At 35.6% G+C, this 18971-nt stretch overlaps 2 protein-coding genes across 3 annotated transcripts in view; one reads left to right on the top strand and one right to left on the bottom strand.

The window, feature by feature from the left end:
* On the top strand, positions 1 to 16692 carry Ac13E (Adenylyl cyclase 13E). Its single transcript, XM_089732211.1, has 8 exons — positions 1 to 215; positions 536 to 892; positions 1030 to 2036; positions 2120 to 2374; positions 2581 to 2934; positions 5598 to 5983; positions 7596 to 7799; positions 9298 to 16692. Exons 2-8 carry the CDS (start codon positions 606 to 608, stop codon positions 11110 to 11112), a joined length of 4308 nt encoding a protein of 1435 aa, XP_089588337.1. The 5' UTR covers positions 1 to 215; positions 536 to 605; the 3' UTR covers positions 11113 to 16692.
* The window catches only part of LOC114241825 (gamma-aminobutyric acid receptor subunit alpha-2), a 37635-nt gene continuing 34389 nt past the window's right edge, over positions 15726 to 18971 (bottom strand). For both annotated transcript variants that reach the window (XM_089732222.1, XM_089732223.1), the window contains one exon: positions 15726 to 17687. In XM_089732222.1, coding sequence (XP_089588348.1) covers positions 17524 to 17687 — 164 coding nt within the window. In that variant the 3' untranslated portion in view covers positions 15726 to 17523. The remainder of the gene's footprint in view (positions 17688 to 18971) is intronic.

The following is an 18971-nucleotide window of genomic DNA, read 5'->3' as shown; positions in this document are numbered from 1 at the left end:
TAGTTTTCTGACACTGTTGTATGAATTGTATGTATAGCAGGCACTATCGCCTAGAAATATTCTTATCCTTTTGTGATATCCTATTGTGTCTTCTGCTCATGTAATATATTTTTTAGATTTCACATAATTACGAGAAATGCAAGTAAAACATAGCTTTAATTCTAATAATATATGTGCAGTTTAACCTTGGCGATCAATAAGTCGAGAATGAATTTGTAAGTTTTTTCTTTAATTCCAAACAAATTAATTTTACATAGAAATGTACATACATATACCAGTGTTTTATAAAAAAAGGTTACCAACTTATTATTTTAAAATAACTATTAAAAATGTTAGAGATATGTTAGAATATTAATGCTTCATAAAGAATAAAATTGAAAACATTAAAAAAAAAGTATACAGAAAACTATTTCTGATATGTTCTTTGGTTAAGATTGGATGAGAACAGTGAAGTTTTTTTTTTAAAATAGCCACACCAAATTGCTCATGTCTAATGACTTGAAATAAATGATAGATCATTATTTGTAACATACAGAACCAGAAGTTTGGAAACACCAAAGGCTTAAGAGAATGGATTTGAATAAAATAATGTTAAAAAGATAACAATGAGTGCACCGAGTGGGTGTGTCAGCTGCAGTGGTGGGTCGCAGCAGTTTGAAAGTAAACATGACCCTGAATGCTCTGAGGGTGAAGATGCCCAAATCAGAATGGCTCCTCATGTACAAGCATACCTGGCTCGTAATAACTCAACCACCAACTGTTGTGGCCTTACTATACCTATTGCTTTCGAAAGAGCTGCCCCAGGCACATGGTGGAATCCTAGATTTGATTCAGAAATTCTTGAAGGCCAATATAGAAGTAGTTCCTTTAGACAAATAAGATTAAGATTTAGGTAAGTACTTTCATATCAAATCTATCTCATTAAGCTTTCCTGCATGCATGTATTGATGTTGTAAAAATATTCAGTATTATGTAAATGTGAATTCATCTTGTACAGAATACTATCTATTGATGTCTTTCCTTTTTCAGATTTGCACTTTTATACATTTTAATATTTTCTATATCATGGTTTGTCTACTTTGTGGTCCTTGGCTTGAATGATGTGACAGTAAAATGGCCATTTTTGTGTTCCCTGTTTGCTGGAGTCCTATTGATAACTTGCATAATGCTCTTGGTTACCTTTACGAATTTCTATAAAGTGTACACGTTCAAGTTGTCTCTGGTTATGGCATTAGCTTTATGTACCCTTAGTTTATCGTTGGTGACTTTGACGACACAACTTGAAACTAGCTTTTATCAGGCTGCAGATATTAGCCAATCAGGACATTTTACAATGTGCATTGAAATACTGCTGATTATATATACACTGACCCCGTTGCCATTGTATGCCTGTGTTATTTTGGGAATAATATATTCTATAGTATTTGAGGTGCTCAACATTGTGTTGCATCTGTCAGAACAAGAATGGCAAGCTTCTGGAATGTTTGTAAGGATTTTACTACAACTTTGTGTACACATCATTGGCGTGCATATTTATCTGATGACCTTTGTGCGAATGAGAGGTACCTTTATGAAAGTGGGACAGAGTTTATTAGTCAGAAGACAACTTGAAATGGAAAAGCAATTAAAAGAGAAGATGATTCATTCAGTTATGCCACCGAAATTAGCCAGTAATTTGATGAATGAACAAGTGACAGAAGCTGATACTAATGTGAAAACTTACCACAATCCACTTAATAGTAGGATATCAAATCCAGGATCAGACATTAAATCACTATTTAGACCATTCAACATGAGCTGTATGGACAATGTCAGCATTTTATTTGCTGATATTGTTGGTTTCACAAGAATGTCCAGTAAAAAAGGTGCTGAAGAATTAGTAAACATTTTGAACGACTTGTTTGAAAAGTTTGATGAGTTGTGTCAAATACATGGATGTGAAAAGATTTCTACTCTAGGAGATTGTTATTACTGTGTTTCTGGTTGTCCTGAACCAAGACCCGATCATGCAACTTGCTGCGTTGAAATGGGGCTAGGTGAGTCACCTACCAAACTGTGTAAAAAACAAACTTACTTTAAATTTTTTACTTTATTATTAATTTTCATTTGGTTACGGCAGGTATGATTGAAGCCATACAAGAGTTTGATAGAGAGCGTGGGGAGGGAATCAATATGAGAGTTGGAGTTCACACAGGAACTGTTTTGTGCGGTATTGTAGGAACACGAAGATTTAAATTTGATGTCTGGAGTAATGATGTCACATTTGCCAATAAAATGGAGTCAACAGGAAAACCAGGACGTGTTCATATATCTGAAGAGACAAGTCAGTTTCTGGGTGGATCTTATATATTAGAAGAAGGAGATGAAGTATTTGGTGAGCATAATTTATAACAATTCTTAAAAAACTTAACAGCAATAACAGCTTTATAGTTTTGTTACTGAAATTAATTTCTAAGGTTTCTTAATTAAAAACGTTTTGACCTTATTATTTAATCTATATATAAGACCCTGAAGTAATTTTATTTGGTATTTAACACAAATAATTAAAAACTAACAAAGGAACTATATTGTTTTGTCCAGGTCATAAGACATACTTTATTGAAGGTCGACAAGTATTTTGCCCGTACGATCGTGAGCAGTGTCTAACCCCATCGAATCCTGTAAACTTACGTCTGATTATATCTCCGGCGGCCTCACCTCAGTCCGCTCTGTCCTCCAACTACTTCACGGCACCACTTACTCCGAAAACCGAGGACAAATTAAATTTAAGGAAGCCAAACTCCAATAACTTCCTTTCGCCGACACCTTTCAATTTTCGTGCTAAAGCAAGCTCATTGCCGAGTATATTAGATTCGGATACTGAGTTAGACGACAACAGAGACAAAGGCCTCACCGAAAGGACAGATAGCTCATCGAAAAGTCCAACTTCTGTAGGTGAGTACAAATTTACAATGCTAGAAAGAGAGAGTCGTCGTTGTTGTCAAAATATTTACATACGCTACCGTTGCCTTAACAATGATTTGATTAATTGTTGAATAGCGTAGAAAGTCTTTGCAATCAGAATGCTGAGACAAGTACCTGATAAGATTGCAAGTGTCCGCTCGTGAAGGTGATGCTCCCAAGTTAATTAATGTGCATGACATGTCTCATTGATAACCATATCGTTAATTCAAGATATTTTCATGCTATTTTTAAGAGAACTGTGTAAGCTGATTACTAGGTGCAGCAGCAATAAAAATATTTATTGCTGATTATGGTTGTTAAATATTTATCCTATGAATGTAATTATTAGTCCTGTTTATTTTTGCATGCTTACAAATTAAATTCTAGTATTCACTGTATATTGTGGGCATCAAAGTTTTATTCGTCGAAATAAGCTTTATCGTCGATTAAATTTTATAAAGCAGATTATGTAATATTGTATGAATGTAAGGTATTCAAATCCATCCCTTGTAAATAGGCTAGTGTACTCGCTTTAATAAGAAGCAAGATCTGTGTTATTACATTCAAAAATTCTAACTATAGATCCATCAGTCACGTTCGGACATTTTTATGAAATTTATCTCTTCAGGAAAATCGTTTTACGGCGCCGCGTCGGTTGTAAAATTGAAACAAACATAGTAGCACATAGCATAGCGCCGATGACGATGATAACGTTACAATCGTTTTTGTCCAATTAGCGAGAACATTAGTTCGATTTAGAGCAGCAAATTATAATATTGGCGCTAAATAAATTTGTCGGTCGGCAAATAAAAATCATTTTGGTGGTGGTTGTATAACAGAAATTTGTCTCTAAAATTCGTTTTGTTTCTGTCTGGTGAATATAAAGGACCTCACCATTGTCAACAATTAAATGTGACCGCTCATTTAAAATAATAGGGTTCTCGAACTGTAAAGCTTGGCCCATAGACAAAGCCCATTGAGTTTCTTAATGGGTTTTAGTGGGTCGCCATTCCGATCCGGTGGTAGATTCGGCGAAGCCCTGTCATCACCAGAGCTAGTGTTAGCAAATTCTCTAGACTAAGCCCGTGAGTTCGCCTACACGTTCGGTGAATTTAGTACAACACGTTTTACCACGTAGATAAGATAGAATCTATTTAGGTAAACAGTAATAATGTTTTTATTTATGTTTACTTGTAATCGCTTACCGGCGTCTATGGATATAACTAATAAAATAGCGCCCCTACTTTGGGACATGAGATCGAAAACATCGTATTGTTTAATGACAGTTCCGCCCAGTTCCTTCCTAACTAGAAAGACCCGGCAGCCACAAAAAAACAGGAGGTTCGTAGTTCTACAATGTACGTGCGTGATAAAAAAGAAAATTCTAGACTGTTTCTCGGTACCTACTCGTATTCGTTCACAATTCGGTGCATCGCCAGTAACGTATACATTTTGCTGGTTTGGTTTTTATTATACGATGTTTATTCGTTCGTGGAAGCCATAAACATGAAGGAAGTGTTGAATAATAAATTTGAAATTTCAAGTTCATGTCTCATATTAGATTAGAATACCATTGACTCCTGTAACCACGTAAAATCACGTGGGTCGAAAGAACGTTCGCAAATTTACTGAAATCTATATATTTACTAGAGCAAAAACTTTATACCCCTTTTTAGGGAATTTCGCGGACGGAGGAGTATGAAATTTTCCACACTTATAGAGAATATAGAGGAGTGCAGAATACTAATATTTTTTTTGTTAATTATGCATTAATAATACATTAAATCCATAAAAAAAAATTACACACACTACCATGTATTTGACACACACGCATATAATTATATACTCTTCGTTTATTGTCAAACTTTTGTTATTGCTTAAAGTCTGTGGTCAAATTGAGAATAGGTTAATATTGTTTATCTTTAATATTATTTGTCTAAAGTGTAGTTTTGGAGAAATCTGTGATTGTAGAAGTATAGTAAGTCTTTGACAATAGAACCATAATTATGTTCAAACTTATAATTTCAATTAATTATAGTCGAATTTCGACTACTGCGGGATCACTAGTTATAATTAATTACAGCATCTAAATGTGGTCAAAAGATTGGTCGGAGTGTGGGTGAACAAAAAAATGACGTCCGAAGAGGCTCAGGCCTTTTTAGTATAATAAAATACATTACGCACATTATCCAAATAATTCGTTCGCTCAATATTATACTTATAATACCTTATGCTCGCGATTTACCTTATATCTTTAAACGAGCAATTCTTGTTATAAATACAAATCAATACATACAATCTGAATCTCGGAAACGGTTCCAATGATTTTCATAAAATTTAGTATAGGTACAGAGGATTTCGGGGGCGATAAATCGATCTAGCTACGATTAATTTTCAGAAAATGTGGTTTTGTTCGTGTTTTCAATAATCAACTTTATTGATTTTGATTTTTTCTTTAACCAGTTCTTTTTATTTTTTTATTCTGTCGGTAAGATCGAAAAATATTATTCATATTTCATCATTTTATCGATATGTAGTTCGTATTGAAATATAATTACTAAAAAATACAATTTGTCATTATCTAGTGCTTAATAATACGCGCATAATGTACTACAATTAAACCGTATAAGTTTAACAAATGTACATATTTTTAGGGAGCTACGGAAAATACACAAACAAGTTAAAGAATTGGAAAGTGCCAAGATTTTTGAGGAAGCATTCTGATACGCCTCTGCACGGAATTAAGAAAGAAGACGCAAGCGATAAAACTATACATTTACTCGAGAGAGGGGACGTGTCTGTCTGTGTCCAGTCTAGCAACGGTTACCAGCAAGTGCCTATCGTGATAGAATCTCAGGATAATAAGAGGCCTCTTCAGAGCAGCAGTAAATTAAATATACCACAAATCAACGAGACGTCATCCTTTGACCGGGAAATAATTGATATCAGATCGTATTTAAGCCAATCCCGAAGCAACATGTCCCCCTTTGCTAGGAGCAGCAGTTACCGGTCACAGCACAGTCGGCAAAATGCCATTGAGGTAATTTAACCTGTATTTCTATGTATTTAAATTTCATTTTCACAGTCAACAGCATTATCTATTGGTGCCTTTATTGATGACTAGCTGTACCCGCCCGCTTCGCTGGACATTTAAAATGAACATAATTATTTATTGTCATAATTACAGTTTCTTTATAAAAAAGAAAATAACTTTCTCTTCCCGTCTTAAATCAATCTTTTCTTTATTAAATAAATCAACAATTTTTTCTTACTTTTAAACAAACAAAGTTTTAATAGTACAGAAAAATATGAATTTAGTAGTTTAATTCATTAAAATTAATATTAATGTACATGATAATAATAATGATCAATAATAAGTTGATAAAAGCGGAAATTTTAAATTTATCGTTTTTGAATATTAGCGCCCCTACAACGATACTGATCATAAACGCCCCCGCGACTGGTGTAGAGACTCCAACACTCATATAAATATTAGCCTATCCATTAAGTACATGTATTTTCTACATGGATACCAAATTTCAATTCAATCGGATGCACGGTTCAGTAGTTATAACGGAACATCCGTAAAAACCACTGCAGATTTATATATTAGTATAGATACAACTGATTACTGACAGAAGATACAATTTTTTTTCTGATCACACGTCCTTGACTCTGAACTGTATCGTGTGTTGGTGATTACGCAACGTTGCCTTTAACGGAACATCTCGGGCGGGTTGCGGTGATTATACAAGACCGAACTGGCACGTCGACTATAAATATATTTTAATGAGCATTGTTCGTTATCTCACCGTCGCCTTGTCAAATAAACCTGTTTTTCTCGTGTCTGATACATTTGTGTAAAGACGCGACTACATAATCCTGCATTATGATGGTGATGATAAAAGGGCCCTTAAAAGCGAATCGACGCCTTCCCGGTCCAGTTCGTTTTGCGTGGTCGTATTACAATTATTGTAACTTCGTTACGGAAAATGTATCACGTAATGTAAATGTTATATTTGTTTTGACACAGTTGAATTTGCAAATATTATCATAATATTATGATGCAAGCTTCGTGTCATTATGTAGTGATTTCCCCGTAGCCACGTAATGATTAGGTGGTGAGTAATCGAGAAACGATTAATGTGTTGAAATGTCATCAACGCAGCTTGACAACATAATTGCTGCCAAATATACCTACTATTATGATTGGATTCAGTGCTAATTCTTGGGCTAATGTGATAATGTATGATTGTTATGTTCGTAATTCCGAATATCAGGTACAAAAATTCTAACGGGACTCGATAAGTAATGTTAGGTGTTTTAAAGAGAAATCTTCTATTTAATGCAGAATAATAACATCGAGGGTTGAAACTTCGATTATGTTTACCCCATTCAAATAGCCGAAAAATTTTGTTTGTCATGATATTTTTCTTCCAAAATTTTAAACTTGTAATGGCTCCCCTGTAGAGTTGCAAAAATGACGCTTAAACTAAATAGCTTTTCTTCGATATATTAACGATGTCCTTATTTATAGGTTTTTTTCATGGAAATTAATACCTAAACCCGTCAACATTAATGTGAACTCTATTGAAGTCGCTTTAAAGACGACGATGCCTGAATAACGATAGGTGACGTTTCTGACGAACCAGATCCCAGTCTGCCGGGCTCGGAGCTCGACCATAACCACCCAGTGCGACTTGATCCGGCCAAAGGACCGACGGCTGAACCTTCCGCTGCCGTCGCCGCAGCCGTCACGTCCGCACGATGACGTCATCAGCATCTGCCCTTCGGTCAACAGTAGGAAAGACTCCGGCATTAGAAGCACCAGCCGAAGATCCAGCATACAGCATCAGGTATTTATGATTTTGAGTGAAAACCGAAATTACTGGATTCGAATAATAAACATTTAAGAAATGCGGAACTAATTATGTTTTGATAAAAGAAAACACGTTAACACGTTGACAGCCATTTAGGTCAAAGGTACGCTACGTGGCGCACTGAAGTAATTATGTCGATTTCTCCCTTTGATTTTCTTTCTAAGGCGCCAGAATATCTAATAAACTTCGGAAAAGATGAATCCGAAGATACTGAGAATAAATCTATTTCTAAGTAACCTAAAAGAATAAAAGATACATTAACAAACAAAGGAAGACAAAGTTAGGCAATCCGGGCGTTTAGTAACAGAAATCGACATAATTACTTCAGTGCGCCGCGTAGGGCACCGATGACCTACACGGCAGTCAACGTGTTAATAAACCCAGTTAATTTATAACAAACTCATCGTTACATATTAATCTTCAAAAAAATTCGAAAATATTAAAGGCATAAAATTTAATATTAAATCTAAAGTCAAACAATTTTCTCTCGTGCAAGAACTAAGAAGATCTAAAAACGATCAAATTCGCATTTGATCTTGAATATTACAACCGTGGTACGGTCAATCGTGCTTTGATGTATTTCGACTAACTTTACATCACGTAAATAAACTATGGAGAAACTTTTACTGTCTTTTTTTTATTTTTTTTATATATATATTCCCGGAACAGAGCAGAATCGCTGCGATTTAATGTAATCGAAACGTGTCGTAAACATGGCTTAGTACTGTAAACACGCTCCTCTAAACTTATGTGCACTGATCATAAATAATTCGGGCCGTAGCCGTCTTACTCAGTTACATGTGCGGTGTTAAACTTTCGATTCAAGAAACGGGGTTAAGGTTGATTCACACCGAACGATGATTCGGTAATAAAACCGCATTATAAATGATCGCACAACCGATACGTGACGTCATCGTTTTTATCGTGACGTATTGCACAAGAACCTACTAGTGTTACTATGTAACAGACGAATACTGCAAATAGACCGACATAAACATTACGAACCACTTTTGCGTTCATTGCAGCGATATTAACGATGAGAAATATCTTTATATTTATTACCTAGCTTGGCTTATCGGTTTATTGGCATTCCCAATCCTGCGGACAGAATGGAAAGCAGTCGACGTCGCCCCAAACACGTCATTTCGAATCCTCCTGATCCAATAACCTCAAGCACCGGTCATTGTTCTCGTCGAACCCGTCGCTTGCGACGAAGGGCTCGACGAGTAAATTAACCCTCAGACACAGCCCACTGAGTTTCTCGCCGGATCTTCTCAGTGGGTCGCGTTTTCCGATCCGGTGGTAGATTCTGCGAAGCACGGCTCTTGCTAGGGTTCGTGTTAGCAACGTCGTCAGGTTTGAGCCCCGTGAGCTCATCTACTAGTTAAGGTTACGCTGATATAGCCTCTCAAGGCTCTCAGCTAGGTAGGTTCATTGGATTTTCGTTATTAAAAATCGAGATACAATGTTTCAGATATTCGCATTAAACCACATCGCGAACTCCCAGAACGACATGTTGCAACATCGGGTCTCTGGTTACTACACGTCGAGTCAGTCGTCTTTGAACGATTTGCATTCAAAGAGTAGGCTCCCGCCGCCCCTCAACGACCAACAGGTGCAGTCCTTGCAGAAACTGCGCAAACAATCTGACCTGCAACTGATACGGTGCGTGCAGGACAACGCCCGGTCCGGGATCAACTATTTCGTTCAGCCGCCGATCAACAGGTTCACGTTGTGCTTCGAAAGCGACGAAATGGAGAGGCATTACAGAGATAAAGCGCACCGGAGCGACGATTGCGAAGACTTACCCCCCACCCTGACCACGTCTAGGTTCAACACCGCCCTCGACATACTCGTCTCGGCGCTCATATTTTTGGCGGTGAGCGCGTCCGCGTTCGTCACGTGCAGCGACTGGTGGCGCATCGTCGGTTGGTTTGCGTTCTTCGCGGTCATCGAGCTCGTTGCTATAGCGCTCTGCTTTTATAGGCACTATTTAAAATGGCAAACCCACCACGATCCGCGTTCGGTCGCCGAAACGTTCCGCGATTCGTTGAAGATATTCAGGAAATTATCCGATTGGTATCCCTGGCATCTGTCTGGAGGATTAATGATTAGTTTACCGATTTTAATAGTTCTAATAAATTTTTCGTGTGAAAATACAACGTTGCCGATTCTACGCGGCGAACAGTCTTTCTATGTTTATCTGTTGTGCATTAGTATCGTCCATTTCTGCAACTTTACCCAGATGAACTGGCTGGCCAAAAATACTCTAGTCACTCTTTACGCCGGTGTGTTCCTCTTCGTGACATTTCTCGGTTGTCACGAAGTCAATACTCAATATTTGGATGGTGATATTAAATTGTATCCTCAATTTTTAGCTCAAAATTTAACAGATTATTTTTATCCTAACGATAATACTTCCGATCGTTCGGAAAACAATAATACACTGAACTACGAAGGTATGCATCATAAGCTGCACTTGACGGAGTTGTATCTCGATGTTACTCTCTTACTGATGCTCGTTTGGTTCCTGAATAGAGAGTTCGAGATTAGTTATCGTCTCAGTTTCTATAGCAACGTTGTTGCGAATCGGGACAAGCAGCGCGTTCAGAATATGAGGAATCAGGCCGACTGGCTACTGCACAATATAATACCGCGGCACGTCGCCGATCAGCTCAAAAATACCGCCAAATATTCGGAAAATCACAAAGACGTAGCCATCATATTCGCGAGTATAATTAATTTTAACGAGATGTACGACGAATCATATTTAAAAGGTAAAGAGTATCTGAGAATACTCAACGAACTGATAGCCGACTTCGATGAACTTTTAGAGAGGCCACAGTTCCAGCACGTCGAGAAAATTAAAACAATAGGCAGTACGTTCATGGCGGCCAGCGGCCTCAACCCCGACCTGAGGCACGCGTCCCGTGGCACGTACGACCACCTCTATCAACTCATGGATTTCGCTTTAGAAATGCAGAAAGTCGTCGACAATTTTAACCATGATTTATTCGAATTCGATTTCATATTAAGAATCGGGTATAATTTTGGGGACGTCACGGCTGGCGTCATCGGAACTACGAAACTGTATTACGATATATGGGGTGACGCAGTGAATATTGCATCGAGAATGGACTCGACCGGGGTGCCGCAGAGGATACAAGTCGGGGAAGCTTGCGTTCCCGTGCTGTCCGCCAGGTACGAGTTCGAGCCCAGAGGCAGTGTCTATGTCAAAGGGAAGGACGACATGAATGTATACCTGCTCGTAGGAAAAAAAGATACGTAGATTAATGAAAAATGTACTATACTACTTTTCTAGGTTAACGTAGTAATCTGTGATTTTAATTTAATGCTGAAGTCGAATTATAGAAATGAAAAATATTTATTGTACGCGTTGTGTTCTATACGAGGCGGATAGATAAATTAATTAGTTGTTGAAATATATAGCTTTTTAAATATAGTGATGTTTACGGAATTAACTTGAAAATTTTAAAATAGATAGATTTAATGATTAGTGAAATCTCCTTGCCTGTAACAAAATATCTGTGACCAGTGTTCTAGTCTCCAAATTTTTGACGTGATCTTTTTAATATATGGAAGCCGTACGAAAGAACGACAAGAACGCTTTTAGAAAATGTAATCGAATATGTACGGTAGTTCTTAAAATTTTGATCACTGTCATAGACTACATGATAATTAGTAGTAACCTTCTTTACAATAAAAAGCAATTTTTATATTTGTAAATAAACAATACGTGACCATTGATGACCGGTTTGGTCTTAAATGATCTTTATATTTATTGAATGTTTTAGTTTGTAAGTAAATGGTACTAATATATTGTATATTTTTAGTTTATAGATGAATCGTCGCTTTTTTTTAAGAATATATTTTATCAATAATAGGGTGTCGTAAGTTATGTAATTTGGTATTTAAAAAAAACGATTTAATACTAAGATGATCCACAAAAAAAAATAGGGAACTGGACAGATCTTATTTACCAAAACTACAGCGTTAATGTTATAAATCGCGGACGAGCGTAATTTCATTTTATGTGACGTCATTCGGGGCCAATATAAACGAACAACAAACCATAGAACATACACTAAAAGACAACGATTAGCCAGATATTCTGATATATTAATATAATTTGAAAATTCACAAAAAAATAATTTAAATAAGTATAAAACTACTCACATTGTTTTGATATTAGCATTCGGTTGCCCATAATATAGATATAAATATAGTTGCCCATAATAAATATTGTGTCATGGCAACCCTAACAATTTCGTTACGAGGCAAAGGGCAATACAGCTTACATAGGCGTAAAAGCGATAAGTAATTAAAAATCGTGGACCGAACGTGGATCATGCGTGCCTCACCTCTGGTGTCATTTGTAGGGAAAATTATTCTGCTTGATTTCCTTTAACTATGATCACATGCGACCGGCAACCTCTTTACTATGTATTGAAATTGTAAACAGAAGAATATTTTGCCGTTTTGACTAACTACATTGGAAAGTAGATAAAAATTTAATCTACCTTAAACAAACACAGTCGTTAAATAAATATTACAAGAACAGACTCGATTTAAAATATTGTTTTTTTTGTTTTTGGGATCATATTAGATATTTTGTTAACGTTTTTTAACATCGATAAATGATATTTCAACTCGTACCTATGTATAAGACTGTTTCAACGAAATATTCTTGTATTTTAATATAAGGAATGTAAGGAATTACTTCGGCTTTAAAAACGCAATGTTCTTTGACATTAGACGCATAAAGTCGGATTTATGTTTTTTTTTTAAACACTCCCTTTAATATTGTTTCCTATATTGTTTTTGTGTTCTTTTCTTGAAATATCGAAGTCGAGCATAATTTTAAGTCAATTGTTAATATTAAAAAAAACAATCCTGACCATCACACAGATTACATTAGAACTAAATAAGACAAGTTTGAATCCAGAATATCCGACGTTACGCCTCTAAAGTCGAGATTTAGCTGATCGTGCTTTGATAATGTCACAGTGTCAGGAATCCTCAGTGCGATAAGATTGCGAACTGTCTTCGTTTTCAGGGATAATTTCTCACATCATGGCGGTGAATCACTTACCATCAGGTGGCCCGTCTTGCTCGTTTGCCTCTTAGTTGTTATAAAAAAAAAAAACAGATAAAATAATTTGAATGTATTTACGATACCCTATAAAATACGGTTTGCTCACTCGTGTACAATATTAGCACAAATAGAGATCGTTTTGCATAACGAAACCAAACATATTTATTTGTCTTCAGTCTGAGTCTACTTTAAGTAAGTACATTTGCAAAAAATTTTTAGTTAATCAAAAAACTTGCAACGCATTTAGTGTGTAATTACGGGGACTATTTTATACTAACAATTCTATGTCTGCGATGCCAGAAATAATTCTAAATATATATGTATATATTTAAATGTTTATATATCTTATACAGATATAAATATTTACAAGATACATCGGAAATTTAATTCTATATTCGGTAGACGTACTTCTAACTTATGATGAAAGCCTTAAACACTATACATTCCAATTGTATTTAAAAATAATATGCCTTCGATTTGTTCTATTTTCCTCTATGTAATCGTCGAAGGGAATGTTCTATGAACTGCTGATTAATAAAAGACTGTGTGCATGTGGCCGTAACAAAAACACTGCTCGATGCAGTCAACAAAGATATTGCAACAATGAACTTTTACAAAATCATACGCTTAATGATGAATCGAGAGAGTCAGTTGTTGCAAAATTATAAAAGTGAAATTAAACGAAGATACGCTCCCATGCTGGCGATCGAAATGCAAATTATACATTTAATAATGTCAGTTAAGTCGAACAGCTGTTCCGGCTGGCTGCTGACAGAAAGGAATACAGGAAGCCAACGGCCAACCTTCAGGATTGAAGAGGCACTGGAAGAAGAAGAAGAAGTTAAATCGAGAGGCTGCCTATGCTATTTAGTGTTTTTAAATTTTCGTTCGAAGATATCATGGACATGGCGACACCGAGTAGGGTGGCACATTTGAAGCCCGACGTAACGAGACTTTTTTCCTACCTAAGCTGGTAGGTAGCCTTGAGAGGCTATTCCAGCGTAAACTAACGTGTAGGTGAGCTCACGGGGCTCAAACCGGAGTGTTCCTAACACTAGCCCTAGCAAGAGCAGTGCTTCGCAGAATGTACCACTGGATCGGAAACGCGACTCACTGGGAAAATCCGACGAGAAACTCAGTGGGCTGTAACGAGCAAAAACTTGGGTGGGATGCTTTTTATCTTTAGTAATCTAAACTCTTTTGAAAGAGTTTTAGCGACACTGAAAAACTCTTGGATCGAACAATGGTTTTGTTACGTGCATTGCACCACAGAAATTCGGACCAAATAGAAAATTCGTGAATTGCTTGCTCTCTTCGTATATCTCTCCATAAACGTATTTATATAAATGTGATATATATATATTGGCGATATATATATACTATAAATTGATATTGAAAGTCAATCGTTTTTTTTTGTGACTAAATTATATTAAACAGCAATAGTATGAGGCCACATTTTGTATCGATATTTAAACGTTTAATGGGAAGTTATAAGACTGAATGTTTTTTGAGATTGTGTGGCGTTCGCGCATATGACTGTATGCTAAACTCGCTGCTTGGTTTAAGGGAGCGAAAATAATAGCCTTGTTTTGTTTGCATTGTGCGGGTGTGCTATGCGTCGAGTTGGAGAAATCTTGTTCAAGACTGACGCCCGTTGGCCTTGGATTGCCAAATCAAGACAGGATTTAATGGTGGATTGTATTTTTATGAAATGAATTACTGCATTAATTAATCAATGTTGCAATACAAAATGTGGCGCTTGTTACCTTCTATACCGTAACGTACGTTGAAATCTAAGTGACAAACTTTTACCTACTTATGTAGAGCTTAAAAAAAATTTTTTTTTCTTATATACTTCAACATTTTTGCACTATAGTATTTTCTTCGGTTTTCGCAAGTCGTTTTATTTTAAAAATACTTTTACGGCCACTAAAACTGTTATGTATGCGAAACGTCGGAAATAAACCGTAAAAGTAGTTTTAAATTATGGTTGGTATTACATAATATTTTTTTTAAATATACTTAAAATTTAATATCATGTCACTTTTGTTTTCAATGTCTACTTGTATGTTTAGATTTCGTAGACGCAACATTTAGGGATGCTAACAATAAAATTGATCGTAAAATATTAGAGAATAGATCTGAACGTGGCCTTCATAATTTACATATTGACTGTCTATGCTTTTAATATCGGAATCCTACTTATATTATTATGAATACTTTCAGTTATCGATATTCGACTAATGTTGCTGACACTTCAAGATTTAAAAATTCATTTACTTAAAGTATTTTTTTTCTTTTAATTGGTGATGACATTAATGTCATTAAAAAAGGCTAACTTTCCAAATCATTTTAACGCATAGGTACCTCCTTCTCCTTAATCTCCTCAATCGCTGATAACAAAAAAAAATAGATTGCCAATCAGATAAGAAAAATTACACTTAATTGTTTTTACCTATTTATGTACAGATTGTGATTGATTTAATAATAATAATAATAATAAAAAGCATACATCTTCTCATTAAATAATGTAAAGTAAAATCGCTGCCTAACTCTTGTTTTGCTGCTTGTTTTTTCTAAACTACAAAGCCGATTTTGTACGTTTTTCATTAATAAAAAGAGCTACTAACAAAGAATGTTTTGTGTATATTTTGGACAAATAATCTAAGTTATTATTACGTTGTGTTGTATCGGAGTATTCGGAGTTGTAGTGAAATAGACCACGGGTCTCTTAATAGCTTCAATCAATCATGAAAATAGACAATTGAAGGATAAGTAATAAGTCATTTTATGGTTAATAATTTTTATTAGTTTTGTTTACTACATTTAAATATTTAATTGCTACGCTATTTTAATTTAATGAATGTGAAGTACATGATCTTGAATGCATTTTTTATTGTTGTGAAATGAAAAGTAGATTTCTTCTATGAGTCCTATAAAAGAGGCCGTAGAGTGTGCTTTATTGTGCCAATAGAAACCTGTCCTTGTGAAACTGGAAAGGCCTCCGGGCCACCAGAAAAACCTCAATCATAAAAAAAAAAACAATAGAAAATAAACACAAATGGAAAACATTGAACAAAAGATACTGGTAAGAGGACAAGAACTATCTAAGGAATGATATTAACCGCGGTGTAATTATCGATTTAAAAAAATATATCTATACTAATATTATAAAGAGGAAAGTACCACCACCCCGCCTATTTCCGCCGTGAAGCAATAATGCGTTTCGGTTCGAAGGGTGGGGTAGCCGTTGTAACTATACTGAGACCTTAGAACTTATATCTCGAGGTGGGTGGCGCATTTACGTTGTAGATGTCTATGGGCTCCAGTAACCACTTAACATCAGGTGGGCTGTGAGCTCGTCCATCCATCTAAGCAATAAAAAAAAAAAAAAAAAAAAAGATGGAAAAGATTGTTTGTTTGTTTCGAATAGGCTCTGAAACTACTGGACCGATTTGAAAAATTCTTTTTCCATTAGAAGCCGACATTGTCCCTGATGAACATAGGCTACTTTTTTTTTTTTTTTTTGTTTCATGTGTGTTTTAATGTTTCCGAAGCGAAGCGAGGGCGGGTCGCTAGTATATATATATATACAGGAAGATTTTATTGTAAAATGCATTCTAAAAATTGTTGCGTCTACGTAGATTGTTCTAGATTGTATTCTTTTATTACCCACAATCATGTAACGAGGTGTACGGACTGTATTTAGTGTTCAGCCTTAGATGAAATAAACGATTTTTAAACTGTTGACTATTTTGGGATTGCTATGAACCAAAAAGAGCTTTACAAATAAATTTGTATTCCTTGCCAGTTTTTGTGTCCATTAAAAATAGAAATTCTATAACTTGTTTAAAAACATTTTTTCATTTACCATACACATTTTAAAAGAATTTTCACATATTATTCTCTCACACATCTCACAATATTAAGAAAATGAATATATAGTTAACTATGGTCGAAAAGGATTAGAAGTTTACTTATAATACTGTTTTTATTTATTGCTAAGGTGGGTGGACGAGTTCATGGCCCACCTGGTGTTAAGTGGTTACCGGAGCCCATAGACATCTACAGCGTAAATGCCGCCACCCACCTTGAGATATGAGTTCTAAGGTCTCAGTATAGTTACAACGGTTGCCCTGCCCTTCAAACTGAAACGCATTATTGCTTCACGGCAGAAATAGGCAGGGTGATAGTACCTATCCGTATGGACTCACAAGAGGTCTTACCACCAGTAATTACGCAAATTATAATTTTGAGGGTTTGATTTTTATTATACGATGTTATTCCTTCAACGTGGAAGTAAATTGTGAACATTTGTTAAGTACGTATTTCATCAGAAAAATTGGGGCCCGCCTGCGGGATTCGAACATCGGTGCATCGTTAGATATGAATGCACCGGACGCCTTATCATTTAGGCCACGATTCTAACAAACTTATTTGTAGGCACACATTATTTTCTTACAATTGCGACAATTTACTAAACTTATAACACAAAATCCACTACATAATATTAATGTAATTTTCCTAACAAATCTACAATATTATTAGGTATAGTACGTTTCTATAAGTTTCTGGTATTCAACTTCAATGCGATAAGGTATTAATAGGGTTGTCACTCCAGGCAAAGTCATCGCTCGAGAAGGCATATATCATCCAGTAGAATAAATTGAGCAGTGCAAACGAAGCCGGGAATAAAACACGTGCAGCCCTGTCGATGTGTGAGACGCTGTTGATGTGTCCCCTACTCCCTGAAATAAAACTGAGGTTTAAATACGAGTGGAGATGAGAAAATTTGCTCGTTGAGATTTTTATTGTCACGTTGGTTCAGTGGATAGTGATTGTCTACAGTACCTTATGACCATGTGGTTGTTGTAATAGGCGATTAAGAGATTTGCCAAATAAGTGGCAGTAGTGTTCTCAGAGTGTTATAACAGCATTTGTCGGGTGATAGGGCCGTATTGTAAGTTGAGTATGAGTCGTCTATTATCAAAGGTGGCAATCTGTGCATTTGGACAAAAAAATGTTATTGATATGTCAATACAGATTGATTTGAATATAATCGTCTCCTTCAAAGAATACGGTTCAAAACCTGCACTAAATAAAGGTTAATTCTTAACCTGTTATTTATCTAAGATGTCGTTCAGAAGAGTTTTGTGACTGCCAATGGAATAAAAAGTCAATAATTCGTTTTTCTGATTTACCAATAATTGTCCAAAAGTCACATTGCCGGCTTTGATAATAGTCGACTCGTATCTCTAGCACGAAGCGGTCATGCGGAGTTAAAGGTGGAATAGTATAATTGAGATTTAGACCTTATGTTTTAACATGGAAGGTTGAATTTAGCTTCTGAAGTCAATGGGTTCCAGTAATCGCTTTACATCAAATGAGCCGTTAGCGTGATCATAGGTCTACGCAATAAAAAAACAACCTCGATTGCGTATAGAAAGAAAAGTGTTAGCAAAAAAAGTAAATTCTTCCAGTCAATAAATAGTCAGAAATGGGAGCAGTTGAAAAAAATTCTAATAATGTAACATTGAAAGAAAATATTGACGGGAGAAAGCGAAAATGTCGCATATAATTTGCATTTTGGGCTAAATCACTTTTTACCTTCTTATTATACCATATATTATTATACAATACATACCTATTTTCTACTTTCTATCTCAATAAATATTATTTGTGATGAATTTTTGGGATAGTTTTATGGCTCTGGTGTAATGGGTTTATCAAGTTACGACAATTCCGCTTTCTTCCGTCGAATTATAATATCTATTGACTATTGGGCTTAAGCGTCATTTTTGCAAATTCACAGGAGCGCCATTTCAAGATTAAATTTTGGAAAACATATCATGACAAAAATACTTCTTCAGTTATTTGAATGGAGTAAACTTAATTGAAGTTCAATCAGAAACTAATATTAAATAAAACACACCCTTAAAGAAAAAGGTCGCGTATTAACCAAAATATCGTTTACACCAAATACTTTCACCCCTCGATATGGTACTAGAGTGTGCATGGATTAGGTGCGTTCC

Source organism: Bombyx mandarina, chromosome 13 (genome assembly GCF_030267445.1).
Source record: "Bombyx mandarina strain Sakado chromosome 13, ASM3026744v2".
Classification (NCBI taxonomy): domain Eukaryota; kingdom Metazoa; phylum Arthropoda; class Insecta; order Lepidoptera; family Bombycidae; genus Bombyx; species Bombyx mandarina.
Note: the sequence above shows the minus strand (reverse complement) of the source record. Positions and strands in the feature narration are given on the sequence as shown.

Excerpts from the sequence above, each read along its gene's own strand:
- Ac13E (XM_089732211.1), top strand. The coding sequence starts at position 606 with ATGAGTGCACCGAGTGGGTGTGTCAGCTGCAGTGGTGGGTCGCAGCAG. Across the intron at positions 893-1,029 it reads CAAATAAGATTAAGATTTAG|ATTTGCACTTTTATACATTT; the intron begins GTAAGTACTTTC and ends TTCCTTTTTCAG. Across the intron at positions 2,375-2,580 it reads AGAAGGAGATGAAGTATTTG|GTCATAAGACATACTTTATT; the intron begins GTGAGCATAATT and ends TGTTTTGTCCAG.